General features: G+C 39.5%; 1 protein-coding gene across 1 annotated transcript in view; it reads right to left on the minus strand.

The window, feature by feature from the left end:
* Window positions 1-21,451, minus strand: part of zmat4a (zinc finger, matrin-type 4a) — a 225,278-nt gene that overhangs the window by 83,802 nt on the left and 120,025 nt on the right. The window contains exon 4 of the mRNA XM_078170954.1: window positions 7,157-7,313. Within this exon, the coding sequence (XP_078027080.1) occupies window positions 7,157-7,313 (157 nt within the window). The remainder of the gene's footprint in view (window positions 1-7,156; window positions 7,314-21,451) is intronic.

A 21,451-nucleotide genomic window follows, 5' to 3' on the forward strand; every position in this document is an offset into this window, starting at 1 on the left:
GTATCCACTGATTTACAGATGTCTGTTTGTAGACATCTGTTTGTACAATGTAAGTCTATGGGCAAAAGTCTTTTTTGGCTCCACTGCATCAAGTGAAAGACCTGGAAGTTGTAATTCCATGATTTGTGCCAAATTTGCTTCAAAGCTTAACGATGATCCTGGAGGCTTGCGTTGTGTGAGCTAAATGCTAACGTCAGCATGCTAACATACTCACAATGACATTCCTAGCATGGTTAAGCTTAGCAGGTGTAATGTTGTACAGAATCATGTTCACAGTCTTAGTTTAGCGTGTTAACATGCTAACTTGTTTGCACTGAACACAAAGTACAGCTGAAACTGATGAACATTAGGGATGCATGATATTGGCTTTTTTTTTTTTTTTTTTTGCCGATATCCAATATGCCGATACGTAACAACTCTTTGACCGATAACTGATATCAATATATCCACTTTCTTCCCTACGTAATTTTAGTTATCATCAAGTTTCTTATATAGTGGACTTAACATCATATTATGCATGCATACCCTTATCATGATGGCCCACCAGCAGATAGAGACATGAAATACAATGCTTTTCAGTGTATGTAATATGCATTCATTGTGCAAAATAAGAAAAAGCATGGTGGCCAATTCTGATCATTTATTTTAAAACCACGATTGGCCGATACACATGACGTGCCAATATTATTTTGCGTCCTTAGGGGAAGTCATTAGTTTTGCAGTGTTTGGTCATAAGCATTGTCTACATAAAATTTAACCTGATGATGGAGCAAAATGAAACTTATTGAAATGTATTATTATTGATGAGAGCAACATGTATGTATGTGCCAAATGTCATGGTGATTAATCAAATGGTTGATGGGACATTTTACTCAAAACCATGAATGCCACAATAGTGATAAAGGAAAAGCCAGGGGATCAGCAAAGTCAATAGGATACACTGTCTGCGAGCTATGAATGTCTAGACTAGAGATTTATAGACTGCGGTTAGATCTGCATGGACTGCAGAATGGCCATAAAAATCAATATTCTAGTTGGGTAAAATAGTAAATGCATGTTGCCATTTTCATTTTACCAGAATAGAAGAAGTTTAACGTTAAATAAATGTTAATTTATTCTTACTTCAGTGTAATATGTTACCATATCATCATGCTTATTAATGATATGGAGGTAAAGAAACATAGCTTACAGGGACTGGTTGTCAGGGAGTGAAATGTCCATGTGAATGCAGGTTTCTAAATCTGAGAAAATAATTCATTTGGTTTGGTGGCAGGTGGTGATTTATGTGTACACGTAGAGCAGATTGGCGCATCACTAGTCTGTAAAAACCTTTGTGCCCATCCATCCAGTATGATAATGTGATATCTCAAAGGATAAGTGAAAACCTGACCTGCTGGTAGTGCTAGGGAAAGAATCAGGCAATAACAAGATTCATCCTCTGGGCACCACGAATGCCTGTATCAACTTTAACTGCAATCCAGCAGTTGTGGAGAATTTCACCAAGAAAATAAAAATGTCGACCACATGGTGACAAAAAAGTCAGGGGATCACCAGAGTAAGTAGGTCAACTGTTGCTAAGTAGATCTGTCCCAGAAAAAAATAAGTGATATGTCAATTTCAGGCACAAGTACCTGTTTGAAATATCTGGAAACTGAGTGGTTGTCACTTTAAAGTGATGCCATGTCCACTTGTCCCTGATCAATTATGTCTGAGTTGCGAGCCCCTCACAAACTGTTTTGATAAATAACCAAGGAATCCTACTATATAATGACAAAAACTCTGTCTATGGGTGTGTCTGTTCCACGTTTTTCTCCTCACTGACTTGGTCAATCCATTTGAAATTTGGCACAGTGGTAGAGGGTCATGGGAGGATGCGTATGAAGCAATATTACATCAGTTGGCTAAAGGGGGGCGCTATAGCAACCGACTGAAATTGCAAACTCTGAATGGGCATATCTCATGCCCTGTATGTCGTAGAGACATTAAACTTTGCACAGAGATGCCTCTCCTCATGAGGAACAAATTTGCCTCAAGAACCCATAACTTCTGGTGATACAGATTTTCCGCCATTTTGAATTTTTTGAAAAACACTTAAAATCGATCTCTTCCTAGGAAGTTTGACCGATCTGCATGAAACTTGGTGAACATAATCTAGGGACCAATATCTAAATTTCCCTCTTGGCAAAAGTTGGGAAAATTACTAAAACTGAGCTTCTATAAGGCAATAAATATTGCAGAGGGCGTGGCTCATCACATAAAGGTGTATGACATCTCAAGGGTTTCACCGATCACCACACAACTTTGTAGGCATATGACCACACATAATCTGAGGGGACCCCTCCATTATTGACCAAATCAAACAAAATGGGTGCGCTAGAGACCTAATTTCTCATCTAGGCCTAACCACCATATCGATTTTTACTAAACTTGGTGGATATGTAGAACAGGACGCCTCAAGGTGACTGGAGAAATTTAACTCTAATTGGAAACTGGGTGGCGCTATAACAATAGAAAAATGCTTAAAAATGGCTAAAATGCGACTGATCACTGTGGCTCCCCCTGTGGCCCAATGTTGTTGTTTTTTTTTTCAAATTTTTGGTATGACTAAGTCATGGTATGGTATGCTGTATATAATCACGGAAACTGTCAGTGTGTCATTCTGTCAGTCAGTCATTCTGTCTGTCCCATGTTTTTCTACTCACTGACGTGGTCAATCTATGTGAAACTGCACATAGGCATTGAGGATTGGCATAGGTAGAAGGTGACAAAACTACTTTTTCCAAAAATTACACTATTAGTATATTCTTTTACAAAGTCCTTTTTAATTGAATTGCATGCATTCACCCCACAAGTTGCTGTGCACGCGCTTTGATATATGTCACCTCACCACCACCTCAAATGGACATCAGCTGTAGCCAAGCAATCGTACTATCAAATTCACAAAAACTCTGTCTGAATACATTGCTCTTCTTAATGGGTTCAGTTGACTATTTAATCTGCAATTTCCTATGACCTGTATCCCAAACACACACCATGTGAAACTGTACGTGGGCAACTGTGCACTCAATGGGTATGGACTAGTTAATAGTTTCTGGAGGCCTAAAAATGGAAAACTTTCCAGTATTTTGAAATTTAAAAGAGACAAATTCAATTAATTTGTTACATGAAATCATAAATATGATTTAAGTAAAATGAATATTTCTATATCATATCAGTAAAAGTAATATTTTAATACAAATCAGAAACAAATAAACACAATTTTGTAAAGCAGACATACTGTATTTTCTACTGTGTTATTAAACATTTTGTAAAGCTTATTAGATATATCCTGGGGTAAAACATTCTTACTCCCAGGTTACAAAATACTGAGGCTTCGTCTGTGGCCCTACGCATCTAACTACCCCTCTAGCATCACTTTTTACTTTGTTTAGGCACCATAAGTTCTTGGTTAGGTTTATAAAAATGTACAATCCAACATTTATGAATCTGTGCTCACATTGTTATTGTATCATCCCACATCTGTTTTTGTTTTGTTCCTAAGTTTGCTGGAGAGAGAAGGAGAAAGTACAGTGCTGACACCTCAAGGTGAACTCAAAAATAATGTGGGAGGTAAGGGAGTATGAGGGCAGAGAGTGAAAGTGGATTGGAAACAGACACAGTAAGTTGGCAACTGACCATCTGAAATGATAATCTTAATGGAAGTTATGTGTGAATGTCAGACCACGGTCATCCAGCGTCCCATTTTCTACAAAATCCGAGCATCCTGTGCATTGTTTGTGGTTCTTTTTCCTTTCAAATCTGGGTCACTTTTACCACATAACCAATCTGGTGGTTTATTTGAATGAATAAGCGCTGTAGACTGAGTGCTTACAGTATTACATATTCCATAACTCACTCAGGTTCCATGTCATAAACACTTCTATCAGATCTAATAAGCAAAGTATCTTTAGTTGATGAGTTGCATATGTATACTGAGATTGTAAAACAGGGCATGTGTTTTTTGGCAAAAGTTATACATGTCTTCAGTTCTGTTGTGCAAATGTGGTCAACTTACAATCTGATGTTTAGATCCCCCATGTACAAGTAAAAAAAAAGCATTAGGATAAACCCCTCAAAATGTTTTCTAGTCACTGAAAGTCAGCTATAATGTTATTTTTCATCAAATGGGGATAAAGTGATAAACTGTGATTTGTATGTAGCTTAAGATTGCACATCATTCCCCTGAAGTTACTTATTTACTGACAATATTGCAGTAGCTTTCTCAGTTTAATGTTACAACGCACCGTGGTGCAGTGGTTAGCATTTTCGCCTTATAGCAAGGTGGTTCCTGGTTCAAATCCAGGGTGGGAGGTTGGAACCCCCAGGGTGGGGGAGCCTGTTTGTGTTTGCATGTTTTCCCCTTGTCAGTGTGGGTTTTCCTCCCACAGTCCAAACATTTGCAGGTTAGGTTAATTGATAACTCTAAATATGGCTGTAGGCGTTAATGTGAGCGTGAAAGGTTGTCTGGCGACCTGTCCACTACCTACAGTATATTCTGCATCAAAACATGAGCTTAGCTTAGCATTAATTAGCATTAAGACTGGAAACAGGGAAAAACAGCTAGCCTATCTCTGTCCGTGGTAATAAAACAAGATAACGTGGTAACTGTTAAGTGTCAGATGTGCTATTAGGTGGATTTTTTTTTACCTTTGGACTTGACTGGACTAACAGTAATGCAATTTTGATATTGCAAATGCAACATGTGTTACAATTTTAGTGGGAATATACATTTTTGCATTTCATTTTCACTAAAATAAACTGTAAAAATAATGATGAGGTGATATTTGCTTGGGGCCTGTACCAAACAAAATTGTTGCCTTATGTCTGGAAAATGTTTAGGCCAAAGCATCCCTCCAGCACCACAATATTTTATTTATAAACATATGTTGTAACACATTTTACGTTTATCCAAAATTTGTAGCTCCTGTAATTTGAATATTGCACCTGGCCTTATTATAATTTTGATATTACCGTATAGACATTATAGTGGTATCAATCGCCTCATCCACTGGAACTCTCTGTAAGACAGCCAATAAGTGTATTTTCCAAAATGGAAACTATTCTATGTGATGGCAATGTTTGATAAAGCTTTGGACTGATTTATTTCTGAATAAATGTAAAGAGACTGTAGAGGAACAGCCTCTCTGGACTTCCCTTGAACCAGTATTATCAATGAACAAGACCCACGAGACCACCAGGGGTCAAATGTTTAGGATTCAACCCCTGTATTTCTCCCGACTGGACAAACGCTTCTTTCAGCCATCCTTAGATCTCATCCTTAGGCTTTTTGCAGCGTAAGGAAACCAACATTGGGGGCACCCACAGGACGTTGCAGGCTCAACCGCTCCCCCCACCACAGTGCGCCAGCCGCTTTCATTCTGCTGGAAAGTCTGGGAGTTGCAAAGTGACAGTTCGGGGCCCCAGGAGAAACATCTGCATGATTCGCTGCTAAGAAGGGAGGCAACAAATTCCCCTTACAGGTGACCGGCTGGGCAGTGGTAAGAGCTGATGTCGAATAGGAGATTTAATTATCTTAATCTTAATTTAGGATTCCTTAGATAAATATTTTGCACATCCCTGCGTTCCCAATTTATCTATAAGCCACATACTCTCTCACTATCGCCAAATTAAATAACCCACATGAGTGTTACTTCTTGTTTTAAACCATTTATACATACTGTTGATTTTGTGTTATTTCATATTATCCTCATTCATTTATTCAGTTGTTACCCATTTAGCTTACTGTAAAACTCAGAATATAAGTCGCACTGGCATATAAGTCGCAGTCTATTTTTTAAGGTCTCAAACAGGGAAAACAAGGTTTTATATTACTATTTGTTAATAAAAACGTTATACAAGTTATTCCTACACTGTTTCCCTTTATTTTTAATTTGAAACACATTCAAAACACAATAACCTCTTAAGCAGCTTTGGTTACTTTTCAGATTGCAATTTTCCAAACAACCTCTTCAGGAAATAAAATTACGGTATAACAACATCTGAGACATAAATATTCATTTAAATTAACGTTAAACTTCTTTTTTCTTTTTTAAGAAGACAGCATTACAGTACCTTATTACAGTGTGGGCTGTAACTATATATGCTTACTCAAATCCCAAAAATGAATGAGTTTAAATTACTACGTAGCGCCATCTTGTGGGTCAAATTACCTATGTCAGCATTTACCTTGGTCTATAGGTCGCACCGGTCTATAACCCACACCCAACTTTTTAGATGAAAAAAAAGGGAAAAAAGTGCGACTTATACACCAAGTTTTACGGTAAATAAATTTTCATTTAGTCGTTGTCTGTGGATATTTCTTTTGAGCAGGAATTAAGATCACTGTATGGAGAATTCATAACCCAGATATTGAGATTGATTCATTATTGATAAGCATGCAGACGAATTAATAATTGGTTTACGGAGTTATTAATTTGATTAGTCGTTTCCTTCATTAGGAGGGTGGTGCCCCAAACTTTATTACGAGTGTAAACATTCTCAAAAAGGTATTTCCCCTACAAGACAAATTAAGGGCATTAATTCAATAGTGCACTGCAAATGCCAAAACAAGCGCTAATACCAAAGCAGTGACTCAAGACATAACAAGTACACAGAAGATGCTCAGCTACACACACATCTAGAGTGAACTCTTCCTCCAGTGGCCACGATGCTGTATGGATTTAGCCTTTGGGCTAACAGTATATTCTGACCCCAACAGTACCTCTGTGGGAATGTGATGTTTCACAGCACTGAATCAAGACAGTGCAGCTGTACACTAATACACGCACCGGGTAATAATACATCAGCCAGCTTAGAGTCAACAGTGGGAGAGATGTAGGAAATCACACACACACACACACACACACACACACACACACACACACACACACACACACAGAATGTGAATTCAGAGCTACATAATTATTTAAATCCAGCTATGTTGTTCTACTCCACTTCACACGTACATAACAACACTACCAAACATTCCCAACAGATATGGCATCCTGGCTTTAATTCCTTGGTTATTTTTCTCCTTAATAATAAATCCCCTTTGGACAGACTGACTGTAACTCCTCTTTTATTTATACCCATAATGCATTTTGAACAGGGGCTATACCTTTGGACATGATGGCAGGCTGCTCCCCCAGTAGCAGTTTTAGCCTCTTGGCGTGGATTTTACCCTGGTAGTGTGACTGTGCCACCACTGCTGAGGTGAAGGACATGTTACACAGCGTGCAGCACTTATTCTTGTCCACATCACCCTTGTCGCTGCCCTAAGAAAAAAACACAAAGAAAATATCGTATCAGTGATATATCAAAGACTCTAATACAACATTTATTTATCTTTGGAAGCTTTTAAAACAGGATCCAATCAAACATATATAATGTATTACAGTATGTAGAAAGCACAGTATGGTGTTCTAGCAAGACAGCTGCACATTGAACACATCACTAATCTCTACCACTTCAGCTTCAGATGAGGGGAGGGGCGCAACACTCCTCGCCTAAAGTCTTTCAATCCTGTTGGGATGCAAATGGAGTCGACTCTGTTTTAAGGGGTGATAGTGGGGCCAGTGCAGCTGATGGTGGACCGCTCCCTGAGCCTCCATCTGTGCGAGCTGCAACAAAACCTATTATCCTCAGAGAATGTGGAGGACACAAATGCTGGGAGATGGATGCTACAGTTTTCTACTGAGAAGCGAGAGGGAGGAGAGGAAAACTGTGCCCCACCAGGAAGGATGGGCCAAGGAAGGGCTGACATTCAGAGTGGAGGGAGAGGAGAGGGAAGTGAACTCTCTGACCTCACTCAGATGTCTGCTGCTCCACCTGGTGTATTCTACCAGATATAGTTAGTTAACAGCACGCCTGAGCGTGGAGAAATGTGTACGTGTCTTTTCAGTTGAATTGTCTCAGCTTGAGAAACTGAGATAATTAGCCCATTCATATCCATGATATGAATATTTTTAACACAGTCACAGTATGACTTTTATTATTTTTCTGCTGATGTAGCTTTTTGTAGGCCACTTTGGATTAAATCTGACAGCCCATGTTTTTAATTTAGAATTTTATTGAAGTCAAACTGAAATCAAAATTAATTTTTGCTAAGAAATTCATTCATATCTGTTTGATGTTTGTTTGTATACATATTTGGTCTGTTCAAATTCACTCTTTTGTTCTCCAGTGGGCAGTAATTTTTATTACTATCTTACACTGTCTCTACTGTAATTTAAGGTATGAAATGCGCGCTGGCACAAAAACAGCTTCTCTATCACTTAATTTTTTCCAACCCCATACAGTATCGTGAACAACAAACAGCAACCTTGGGGGCTGAAAAATAAAGATATTGCGGAAGTGGCAAAAGCTACAGTTCCTCTAATGGCCACTTGAGGCTGGCTCTAATGGTGAGTCAATCCCCATTAGAGCTTAGATTCTCTGCCCGAGCCCGAGCCCGGCCCGACCCGGGCCGCTGGCCCAAGCCAGGTCTATGTACTGTAGCGACCCTGCAGTAAATGTTCTGTTATAATGTCAATGTTCTGTGAGTTAATGGCATGTTTGGGATTGAATGAGGTGCGGGGTGCGAGTGTGACGGGGATGAGGAGGGCTGTGTGAGTGCGCGTGCTGGTGTGTGTATGAGCGAGCTGGAGGAGAGAGCAGGAGTGCACAGATGGAGTTACAGCTAAGTTGTTTGTTGGTTGTTTTGGCGTGGTTACGGCCAACAGTAACCTGTACTGTTCAGTAATAAACGGTGGTTTAATTGCCGAATAACTACGTCATCCTTTCCACACGTCCAATGTTGCAACATTGTGCGTGCACGCACAGCCCTTCACCACCTGGATCCTAAAATAAACACCTGTTTTATTACATAATCATGCTTCCGTGTTGCGCCATTCATTAAGATCCTATATTTCTGTCATTCAAATAACAAGAATTGTGGTTTAATACTCTTAATTATAAAATCGTTTAAATCGGGATCGGGCCCATAATTACAGTTAATTGGACGGGCCAGTCCGGTCCCGGACATAACGTGCACGGGCTCAGGCCGGGTCGGGCTGGATTTTTTGGGCCCAATCTAAGCTCTAATCTCCATAGACCCTAATGTTAAAATGCCTTACTTTACAGCAGAAATAAACATGTTTACAGCCTTGTACAAAAAACAGCACTGGTTGGTAGCACTGCTCCTCCAACTTCCTCTGTCGGTCATGCCAGAACATGATTTGGTTGCACCCTTTTTTCATAATTTTTATCATTTGAATTGTGAAATATATATATATATACATTAGGGCATTAACGACTTTGATTTTTTTCAGGTCGACTTATCTGTCAGTAAAGTCGAAGTCGAGTCGACAAGTCATTTGATGACGTCATCACATTGACACAGCGGAGGAAAGTGAAGTATCTCCACACGTGATGTGTATCTGTCAAGGCCCGAACATACTTGGGCCCTGTGCGCGCAAAGTAGGCCACTATATATATATGTGTATATATATATATATATATATGTATATATATATATATATATATATATATATATACACTTAGAGCGCAGGCTTTGAGTGGCAAACTGTCTGTGAGGCGTCACCACGGTTTATGAGTCATAGCCACTCCTCGCTTTTCGACAGCTCCACCCTCTCATTCAAATATGGTCACTTCCTACTCCAAAAAACAAGATGGCGACAGCCAAAATACCAAACTTGAGACTTCAAGATGGGAGTCGACAATCAATGGGTGATGTCATGTTGGCTACGTCCATTATTTTATACAGTCCACAGTTTCAAACTGTCTAACAAGCACTTTTGAAAACACTACTGTATAGGGTTTAACCCAGCATAGAAATATATAGCTAGCTATTCAACACAAAACTGCCCATATTAGGTGTTAAGATAACATGCACAATGTCCAGTGTTAGCAAGCATAGCTAACAAACTGCATGATGGATCTCCAGGGTACCATGGATATCGACAGCTATGTCCATATTGTGCACAGAAGTCATAAATGTTCATGTGGCTTCTTTTATATGGATTTGAGTACATGATTACATGTTATACTGCTTCCCAACATGAGCTGGATCAACCAATCAGCTTGCTTGATGTACAGATCCACATGACAGGATTGAGAGGTGTGAACATCAGGTCCTCTGCAAGCCTCTGTTACCTGTGGTTTCTTTGTTTGGTTAACATGGTTAACACCTTTCTCTGCATAGGCTTGCAGAGATGTTAGCATGTTTCTACACAGAACCATAACTCCAGCTTTAGACACTTTTCTAAATATATAAATTATATATTAATAGAAACACTGGATGGGATGGATCTTCATTACATTTGGTACAGACATCCATGGTACCCAAAAGAAGCCCTTAATGTCTTTGGTGATACATACCAATCACACATAGATATGGATTCTGTGTTTAAGTGTTTCAACAATCATATTGCTTCAAGATAAGGACACTTTTTGATGACTGCACCCATAATTTTAAACCTGACTTTTAAAAACTGATCTTTCATAAACAACAGCAGATGTACTTAGCCCGATGTCATTTCAGATCTGTTTAATTAAACTGTAATTTAATCAAGGTTGATTTATCTGATATGTTCACTGATAGTAATTCAGTGTTAACACATGTATCCATCTCTTCTGACAAATAATTTGGACGATTGCCAAACTCATTACAAATGCAAACTTAGAATTTAAGCCACGTTTACATTGCTCATACTCATTAAGACTGTTTGATGTGAGCCGGGATGCAAGAGCTGCCAGTTTACCCTGACTTTTTTGTAGAGCTTTTTAAAAAGCATTTGCTTTTGACTCTGCTTAAACAAACTGATAGGTGATTTCAGCACCACTTAATTACTCTCAGCACCACTCAATCACTTTCAATAAGCCAGCAGAAGGACTCCTGTATTCACTGCATTAGTCTATAGAGAACATTTTCTTCTCTGTCTAGAGGGAGACAGAAACAAAACAAATGAAACGGACTTTCATCTTTCACTTAACGTAGGCAGAAAAATTACTTCTGTTACTTGTGAATAATCGCACCTTTCGCTTAACCGTTTGTTAGTATTTCATACGCACATATGAAGGAATGCAAATCTCCCTTTATTTTACACAGACTTACCTGAATTGCAAAACGACTACAGACTGTGAAATGCATTCAGCAACTGTTTGCTCTTTTCCGCCTGGACCCTAGTTTGCCATGTTTTTGTGTCCATGTCAAAACAGCAATTTCTGAAATTGGTCCAGTACTGAGCGAGACGGCTGCAGCCGACAGCTGCAAAACAGGCTGCTATGTAACCACTTGGGGCAGGTGCACACCTTCAATTCACTAAAAATACTTCTTTTTGCAAGTGACTGACACTCAGATTATTATTTTAAGTGTCTGACAACATAATGGAAAGGATCCCTACAGAGACAGACCTTTTTGTTAAAGAGTAAGATCATTTTTGTTTCATCAGAAACAGCCCCCAAATCACAATCCTCAGCCACCAGACTCCACCTAAATAAAGAGTAATTTATCATCATAAAACACACTTTATTCAAAGTTGAGAGAAATAAAATAAAACTCATAAAGACATCTTGGTTGTGGACATGATCAAGACAATCAGATGGACATGTATCATGTGTTTTTAGGACTAGGAGTCAAAGCATTCTTTTTTTTTTAAGATTATTTTTTGGGCTTTTTTGCCTTTATTGTATAGGACAGAGTGAAAGGGGGTGAGAGGGAGAGCGAGGGGTGACATGCAGAAATGGTCGCAAGCCGGAGTCGAGCCTGCGACCGCTGCAGTGAGGCATCGCCTCTGTACATGGGGCGCCGGCACTATCCACTACGCTACCGACGCCCCAGGAGTCAAAGCATTCTGTTACCTCTCAGCTCCAGGGCTGCAGATGTCATTCTTAAAAGATTGTTTAATAGTAAAAGCACGCTTTTTCAGAAACCTCTCTGCAGAATCTGGTCCATGTGAGCACATGCCCTAAGTGGTTACATTGCAGCGTGGCTGCAGCACTCTCACACAGTAGTGGATCAATTCCAAAAATGGCTGTCACTTAGACACACACACAAAAAAAATATGGCAAATGGGGGAGGTCACTAGCTTGGCTCTGTCCAAAGGTAAAATCCACCTACCAGCACCTCTAAACCTCTTTCAGTTTTTTTTTGGCTTTTTCAGTCCTACAAAAGTCAATGTGTAAATACAGCAAATTGTTATGGAGGGTTATGTGCAGGACTTATTTCTTCACCGGGTGCAGAGATTTCTTGGAGCTGGTTGCTTGCCAATCTCAAGAGCTTTAGAGCTTAAGAGATGTTGGTTGTTTTGCCAGATGTTGTAATTTATATTTTACCTTTAAACAGAGTCAGGCTAGCTCTTTCCAGTCTATATGCTAAGATAAGCTAATCGGTTAAAAGTTATAGCTGCATATTTAGTGTACAAACATAAGTTATATCAAACCTTTCATCTAACTCTCCTCAAGAAAGCAAATAAGGAAGTTCCAAAAAAAGGTCAAAGTAATCCTTTACTGGCAAGTAGACTTCTTTCTTCTTTCAAAACATGATGCCATATATCAACAAAACTATCCATCTCACCCTACTATTTTCCACATTACACCATGAAACAACATGACAAGGTCTCTGCTCTGGTATACATACTGTAAACAGAGATAGCAAAGCTATTGACCATCCCTGTTCCAAAAATGTGACCGGGGAGGGGGGATGCATAAAATTACTGAAATGCAACATTCATAATGGTCTGCTGAAACTATGAAATTGGAAAAAGCCAACAGCGTTGTTTGCGCTTTGATACACTGGATCAAAGCAACACTGATTGACTGTGCTACAAGCCCTGGCTGTATGTGACATGACTCATAATTATATTCATGTGGTGCAAAATGTGTGCTTACTTTATGGAAATGAAGTATTAACATAGTTATATAGTCATATAGAAGGCAAACAGTTCTCATTGGTAAAAGCAACATTAACACAGGTGACATTTAAATTCACCGTTCTTCATCAGACAAACGACTGTTTTCCACATCATTTGGTACCAGTGGAGGGTCACGTGACCTTTGACCAAGACCCCACATAAACATTCAGCTTAATAAGCCAACATAACCATGTCCATAACCACAATATATTTCATGTAACACTTACACTAATGAGGCTAGCGATTAAACTAATTAATGGTTTCATGAATTAGCTTACACAGGAGGGAGAAATTACCTCTTGCCCTCCTTTTCAAAGTGTTGCACTCCATGTCACAGCACTCTGGTTTTTCATGATGGAACAGAACTGTTTGGCTCCAACACAAAAGCTTCTCCCAAGAGGAAACTAATGTCATTGTATGAGCGGTTCTAAATCGCAGTGAGCAGACATCCAGCTCTCTGAATAAGCTGAGGGCAGAGAATGTTAAAACAGTTTAGGAGGGGATGATACAATCGCTTAATGTGTTATTGTGCTTGTGTCAAAATCAAATTGGCCAATGCATCATCCACAAAAAGAGTTGGTGAGCTTTTGAATGGGACACTGCACAACACTCTGTGCTTTGTGCCAAGTGCTTTATATCTTGTCTGAGGAGTTCTTTGATTCTAATGAACTTTCACTTGAAAATTACACACACACCTGTTACTGTGACGTTATCATTCTGCACAATAATCTGCCTGTCAACATGGCTACTGTATTAGATAAGCTGATTGACAGACCGAGATACAATCGTAGACAACACCTTAAACCCTGACCATTTATAAGATTTGTCACTACTTGAAGAAGAAGATGCCAGGGACCAACTTCACTCTTCCACCTGACAGCACCGACAACATCTTTTCTCTTTCCTTTCACCATACTTCCAGTTGTGTGCTGTTAAAACATGTTAAAGCTTCAAGATAAGACGATTAACGGCTAAAAATGTCTCACTCAGCACACCCTGTTGAAGGGTTTTTTTTGGGGGGAGTTTTTCCTTATCCGCTGTGAGGGTCCAAAGAACAGAGGGATGTCGTATGCTGTAAAGCCCTCTGAGGCAAATTGTTATTTGTGATATTGGGCTTTATAAATAAAATTGATTGAAAATTGATGATTGATTAAAAAAACAGTACATGCTCATCTTTTCCTTGGGCTGCTGTCAGGCATCCTAGATGCTTCACTAGTTGTCTTTCACTATGTTCAGGTCTCAATCTCAATGTGAGAAAAAGCTATTTCTCCAGCTGAGCTCCATTACAACATTACACAAGAAGACACAAATAAATGATATGACACAATCAACAGAGTGGCAATCCATTCTCAAGCAGAGGAAAATCATGTAGAAAACATTATGAAAATATGGCATTCATATTTGTGTCATGTATTAAATTGAGTTTCCTCATTGCTCCACACAGATCTAATGTTATCATCTACAACCATTTTTCATCTTTTCAGTGAAAGCTTAGATAACGAATGAGGCATGTGACCTGCTTCTTTTATGTCATGGCTTATAAGTTAAGTCTTTTTCCATTCCACAATCCACTTTGTCACAATTTGCCTATATTGTTACATAAACTTTTCCATCGAAGCCAAGCATTAAAACTTTTTTGCAATATTTTATCTTTAGGATCCTATATTGTATTTTGCTTGTTATAATTCAGTTGTCCTTCATTATGCAGGTCACATCCACTTGGGGGAATATAATTGTGCTCAAGTAAATTTTACTGTTGCTCTCTCTCACCAAGGAGCCTCAACACGAGCAGTATCTTTATGAGATGCTGAGAGGGCGATCAAAGTTTGATTTATCACCATAGCCTGTACACAGTAATGGACGTAGTCAGCACGACGTCACCCATTTGTGTGTGGACTCATGTTTTGAAGCCTTCAGTTTAGCATTTTGCCCATCGCCATCTTGGGTTTTTGGAGCAATAAGTGACCAATTTTGAACAAGAGGGAGGAGATAACCTTAACGCTAGTTGCTAGCTTTGTTAGCATTGTGCATTTACAGCTAGGGTTAACTGTGATAATGCTAATTCAGATTTTCTCTGGCAAAAAAACAAGCATAGAACCACTAAAACAAAATGAACTTACAGGATCTGACTCCCTAAGTGGTCTTTTGGTACAACCAAAAGCTGAACAAGACTTTTTAAGTGACGAGAACATTACATTAGCTTTCATGAACTGAAAACACACTAAATTAGTGACCACTACAGCTATGCTGATACTCTAATCAATGCTGATGCCTTGGTAGCTACTTGTCAACTGACAGCATCTATCAGAACTTGAAGTGCCCAAGCCCATAATTATACATAATTTTAAGCCTTAATAACATATAAATGGGTGAGTTACATAAAAATTCACCCCCGTAAAGTTGTTGTGAACAGGTAAATTACCTAAACGAAAATTGTTTTTTGTACCAGGCTGTAAACACGTTTATTTCTTCTGTAACGTTGGCCATTTTAACATGGGGGTCTATTTGGATTGACTCGCTCTTGGAGCCAGTCTCAAGTGGCTATTTGAGGAACTGCAGTTTTTGGCACTTTTAAGTCCAGGAGGTTGACTTACAGAGTCTGTCAATTTTGACAGACTCTGTAAGTCAACAGATTCACCACTTTTACACAGCTGCATTTTTCCATTGCAAACCCAAGAGGTTTCTGAAAGAGCATGCTTTTACTTCTAAACAATCTTTTAGGAATGTCATCTGTAGCTCTGGAGCTGAGAGGTGCTTTGACTCTTAGTCCTAAAAACAGGACCAAAGATGTGTCACTGAGAATATTTGACCAGGTAGGACTGTTATCCTACCCCAAGATGCTTGGAAAATACATCTCAAGATATATGTCCATCTGATTATCTTGCTCGTGTCCCCAGCTTTGAAATGTGTGTAACCACATAATATGAGCCACTACATCCGAGGAATAAAATATCTTTGAAAACCACTTCATAAACAAAGGGGGTTTGGGAGCGGATGTGTTACCCCAGCAGGGAGTCCCATACTGCAATTTCAAATTGGCCCCTTCACTGAAAAGCTATTTGTAGTAAGCTGTAATCTATTGCAGATCACCACTGTGTCTGTGAGTGTGTGTGTGAGCATGTGTGGATGAGTAGACAAAGAAACAGTTCTTCCTCCCACAGTGTGTGATAACAGAAGAACACTGCTGCACTCTGAGTCACTCTGAGACACACACACACACACACACACACACACACACACACACACACACACACACACACACACACACAGCCCCTCCTTCCGCCCTTGGCCTTGTCCTTCACTAACTCTTAGCACACACGTATACACACACACCCTTTCCTTCAGCTACCAGGGCAGAGACAGAAGAGCCACTGGATTGCAGAATTTCATAGTCATAATGAGCAAATATATATTCAGGAAGAGACCAAAATACACCGGGAGATGAGACACCACCTCCAAAGAGGAAGGATCCATAATTTCATGGTTAATTAAAACTGGATAAATGAGGAGCTAATTGCAGGGAAATGTAATTAATGAAGCAGTAGGTAGGTGTATGTTGCTAGATTGGCAATCACAGTGTAATATACAGACATGCCGGCCAGAAAGAAGCTTTATCAGCGTACTGTATTTCGGACAGCATGTGCAGTGGAGTTGTAATTCCAGTGTGAAATGATTATCGAAGTTTAGGAATGTGGAGTAATTTCTGATAAGCTAAGCAACATAGTTTTAAATGTCTTTTTTTTTTCTTTCTTTCTGGTTCCAGAAAACTCATGAGTCATCTGAAACACAACATATCCAACCTCTGCCATATTTCAGCAGTCATGTGTGGTGTGCTTCGTTTTTTGTGTAATCTCAACCCAACAGTGAGAAATAATTGGAGTTCTGCATTGGCAAAATATACTGCTGTGCTGCACTTCTCTGAATATGTAACTGATGGAGGCAGGACGACAGAGAGAGGGAGAGATGGAGAGAGACACTGCATTTTGAGGAGTGAGAGAAAGAAAAAGAGAGTGAGAGTGTGTGTGTGTGTGTGTGTGTGTGTGTGTGTATGTGTGTGTGTGAAGGAGGGTCTGCCTCATTCCCATTCATGTGAGGCATAATAAAATAATCTTTTTGATTTGCAAGCTGTAAATTCTCTTTGCTGTCAGTGCTGCCCTGCACATATTCATCTTGCTTTAAGTGAAACAGCGTGTCCTTGCCTGCCTGTATTTGTGGCGTAATAAAGACGGCCAGTGTGATGTCTTACTGCGCCACACTGTTGTTTTCTTTTGTCGCTGCATCAGACACACAGCGGTGCCAACATGCTCAGGTTTGCAGAGACTTCATCCGGGATGCATCGTTTTCTTCCTAGCGCCGGAGTCATCAAGCTGCACTGCTTGAGGTAATAGCTTTGGGCTGTGGTTAGCCTGGACTGGATTGGCTTGATCCTGGCCTGGCTTAGCCTATAATGCCTGGGCTAAATCTGGAGGTCAGGGAACACTTACTACTCATGTGCATCTCCCCTAAGGCACACACGGAAGAAATAGGACAGCCAAGTGCAAGGGTATCCCTGCAAAAATGGATAAAAAGGACTTGCTCCCAACATAGCTGTGGACAATGCAGTCCATTGCTGCCAAGCGGAGCATACAGGGGAGCACTAAGCTGGGCTGGCACTGTGGTCACTGCTGCTGCTGCAGCTGCAGCCACACACACAATAAAATGACCTTCAAATTAAATGGCAGGCAGTATCAACAGCAACAGAGAAAAAATCGTCCCTGGACTCACCTAGAAAGTGTGTTACAAGGCGACAGTAAAGTGGCTTTACACATTCTACTATGATGGACAAATTCACGAAAAGTTTGCGCAGCTTTTGCAGCTGCTACACCTGTGCAATTAAGACAAAAAGAAACAGTGCAATTCTTAAAGCACCCACAAAGGGTGAAATGCACCCCTAACTGCTCTGCCAAGAAAACCGCATCTTGGTTCTCCTGTGCGATTTGCACGTATTTAAATCAGGTAGTATGCATACAGGTGGCCAAAGATTGAGCTGCAAATGAGCCTTGTCCCATAAACAGTCCAATTCACTGAGATCAGTGCTAATAGCCATATGCAGTTACTGTGAATTGATTAGTGTCCTCAAAAATTAGTGGTAATTAAAGCGCGGTTTGAAAACACCAACAGTACTGACAGTAGGTATGAGAATCGCCAGAGGACCCATGATACAATATTATCACGATACTTAGGGCATGATACGATATAATTGTGATATGATATGCTGAGTATTGGAATAAAATGCATTGCCATATATTGCAAATCATTACCTTTTTTCCAACTGCAAATTATTCCCCAAAGGAAAACTTTGTCAACATCAGTTTTCCCTCATAAGATAAAGTTTTCAGTCTGTTCATTCACTTTACTCATTTTTATTGCTGTAAAATGTGATGAAAATGCTAATGCAAGCAGCCCATAGTTCTCCTTTATTGATGTAATAATAACAACACTGCCTTATTTTGTGGCTTCTTTGGGTTGCTAATCCTCTACTCCTTATTGTGACCAGTCTCATGTAGGACTTATACTACACCCAACTGTATCACCAAGCAGAAGGATGTGGTGAGCTGACATAGTTCAATAGAAAGTAGAGATGCACTGGTTTGAAATTCTGGGCTATACTGATGTTTAAAATAACTATTTGGCCAATAACTGATACCAATGTTTTTGTATTGTTGTTCATTTTGTTTTTGTACATATAATAACTATTCAACTACAACTATAACTATATAACTGATAACTATTTTAAAGTAGTTAAGTCCTTTATCTTTAAATGAGCACAAATTCAATCAGACAACCTTTGATAAAAACTTTCACATAAATAAAAACATTTTTTAGAGAAAAAAACCTACTTAAAAAGTATTTTAATAACTATAACATAATTCCTGCTCTATGTATTTAAATTTCTGAGAAAACATCAACAAATTTCTCCTTCAAACAGCTGTATTTTTTCCACGTTTCTCACCAAAAGCTAAATTTTACAAGATTACAAGGAACACATCATGAGAACATTATAATTTACCTTCAACCAATACTCATTTTTACTGAATGGAGCTTGAATGCATCAAAATGTAACTCAATGCAACCTCTGTGAGCTGTTAGTTCTAGCCCTCAGCTGCTAACAGCTAATGTTAACTACCTCTTCTGCTGACTATTTAACAGGGATTTGTTGTTCAGAATGTAGCATTATCAGGAACAATAGGTTGTGTCCCCTGACTAGATGATAGTGAGTTTATTGCGTCCTTTCATCCCTGAAGTGTCTGTGGGAAGAAGTCTGTTCATTCCAAACACGTTTTCTATTGGCCCCAGGATGATGGGACGCCGGCTGCTACTAGCCATCTCGTCACACAACAGTGAAATCACAGAGTCCATTTGCCAGACAGTCATTGTGTTCTTCTTGTACCTGCTCAATAATTTAAGTTTATGGCCATTAGTCTGGAGCCCTGCTTTTTAGACTGCACAAAACTGATGTGACAAAACAGAAAAACATTGGCCACTGCCATCAGTGAATGTCATCTTATTTGCTAATAGGCTGATGGGCGAATATCTGCTGATACCAATGTTCAGCCAATGAATCGATGCATCCCTAATAGAAATAGAGCCTATGTGAAACTGCTCACAATAGTCTGTAGATTATCATGAATAGCTGGGTCATGATTTCTGTTGAGTTTTTCAAATGTATTTTTTTGGTGCTTTGAGCACTGAAAGCCAAGTGCCATCTAGTCCCATTATATTGGAGAAAAGGTAGACATCTCTACAGCTTATATCTCCAACACTCAGCAACTCACACCAAAACATTCTAGACTTATAAATAGCACTACAGGTAAGAGGAAAAATGTGCATTTTTTCTTATTTTAGGGCGAACTGTCCCTTAAAGTTAACACAAGCAATTTACCACAAATGTGTGCAGTTCAGAGGGTTTGCTGAATCTGACACCTCACACAGTAGAAGAGAGGATAAGAATTAAAAACAACATACTTGCATGAAGCCCACTGATTGACACATTTGCCTCAATCTAACATTTGCCACCTTCTCTTTGTCTTTTCACAAGGTTAAACAATCCCCCACTCATTCTTATCTAAGCTTTTCACTGTGTAACATAATTGTGAACAGCAGGTTCACACTGTGAATGACCCAGCTGAGGGACTCGGAGGATGTTCTGATCAGTTACACCAACTCAGCAAAATGTACAGCTGTGATGACTGCACGCTCAGCGCTTTTAATGAACCATATGAAGCTGACATATTCACCCAAATTAGTTTTCTGTTGTTGGAGTCAATGCCTCACCTTGATGATGAGGCCCAGACAATTTCCCAAACAAATTCACAGTCCGAAAATTACACAAATTTCAGTAATTCTGTCAGACTACACTTCGGGGCTGCAATAGAATAGTGCACTATTCTCTAAATTACAAACACTGAAACCTCATAAATTCAAGCCCCTGTGACGGCTCCTGCCAAATTTCTCAGGGGGGGCAATTGTTGTGATGATGGTTGAGGTGACCCGTTCAATGGGCAAATTTGAATTAATTTGGCTCCACAATGACTGAACAATCCACTGTGGTCATCAACAGACTAATTGTCATTAGTTTGCCCACACAAATACCTTTGAATGTAAACAGAGACCTGTTTTACCATTAATCAAATAAAATTGAGTGAGGTATTCACTGAGTCACTGTCAGTCTTAATCAGAAAACATTTTATTATAGCTAAGTGGAAATTCATTTTGTGTTCTGATTAAAGAAACAAATGCAGGCATACCCTACAACTTAATACAATGCACATCACATAGTATCACTGCTCTTTGACCTGACCTGAACGTTTTTTGTTGTTGTTTTTCAGTTTCAGTTATATATTGGGGCGATTTTGGGCATTGGGGGGGACACATGTCCCCCTCAATGTATATGGTGACTACGGCCCTGTCAGCAACATAATTTGGTTACAGTTGTCTGGGTGCGCAAAGGTGAAGTGTGCTGGTCTTGTGCCAACTGGACAATATGGAGATATTTGCATCTTGAAAGCCGGACTACAAATGTGGATAGACAGGGAGAAACACACGCAAGCCTAAGACATAGTAAGATACGATATTCCTCACTATATGTAATATACGTGATATGCGTGGCTTCTCGCTATGATGCACGGTCGCAGAGAAAATCCATAGAGAAGAACAGGTGTGAATTTGGATGCACTATGCGTCGTTCGTTCCTTTTTAACCTATATGGTTAAAAAGCCTCTTGGATCAGCTGGAAACCTTAGCCATGTTGATCTTGAATGTGACCGCTGCGAAGTGGCGCTGTCTCATCTGATCTCGGAATAATCAGAAAAATGAGTTTCCGACCGTAAAGCAATATTTCAGTGGAAACGGTTGACAACGTGTTTTTTTAAACATTGTGAGTGATAAAATACAACACATCTTCTTTGTGATGTCCATGATGTCTCCACATTACGACTTAAACGCTCATGAACACACAATGA

Source organism: Epinephelus lanceolatus, chromosome 9, assembly GCF_041903045.1.
Source record: "Epinephelus lanceolatus isolate andai-2023 chromosome 9, ASM4190304v1, whole genome shotgun sequence".
Taxonomy (NCBI): Eukaryota; Metazoa; Chordata; class Actinopteri; order Perciformes; family Serranidae; genus Epinephelus; species Epinephelus lanceolatus.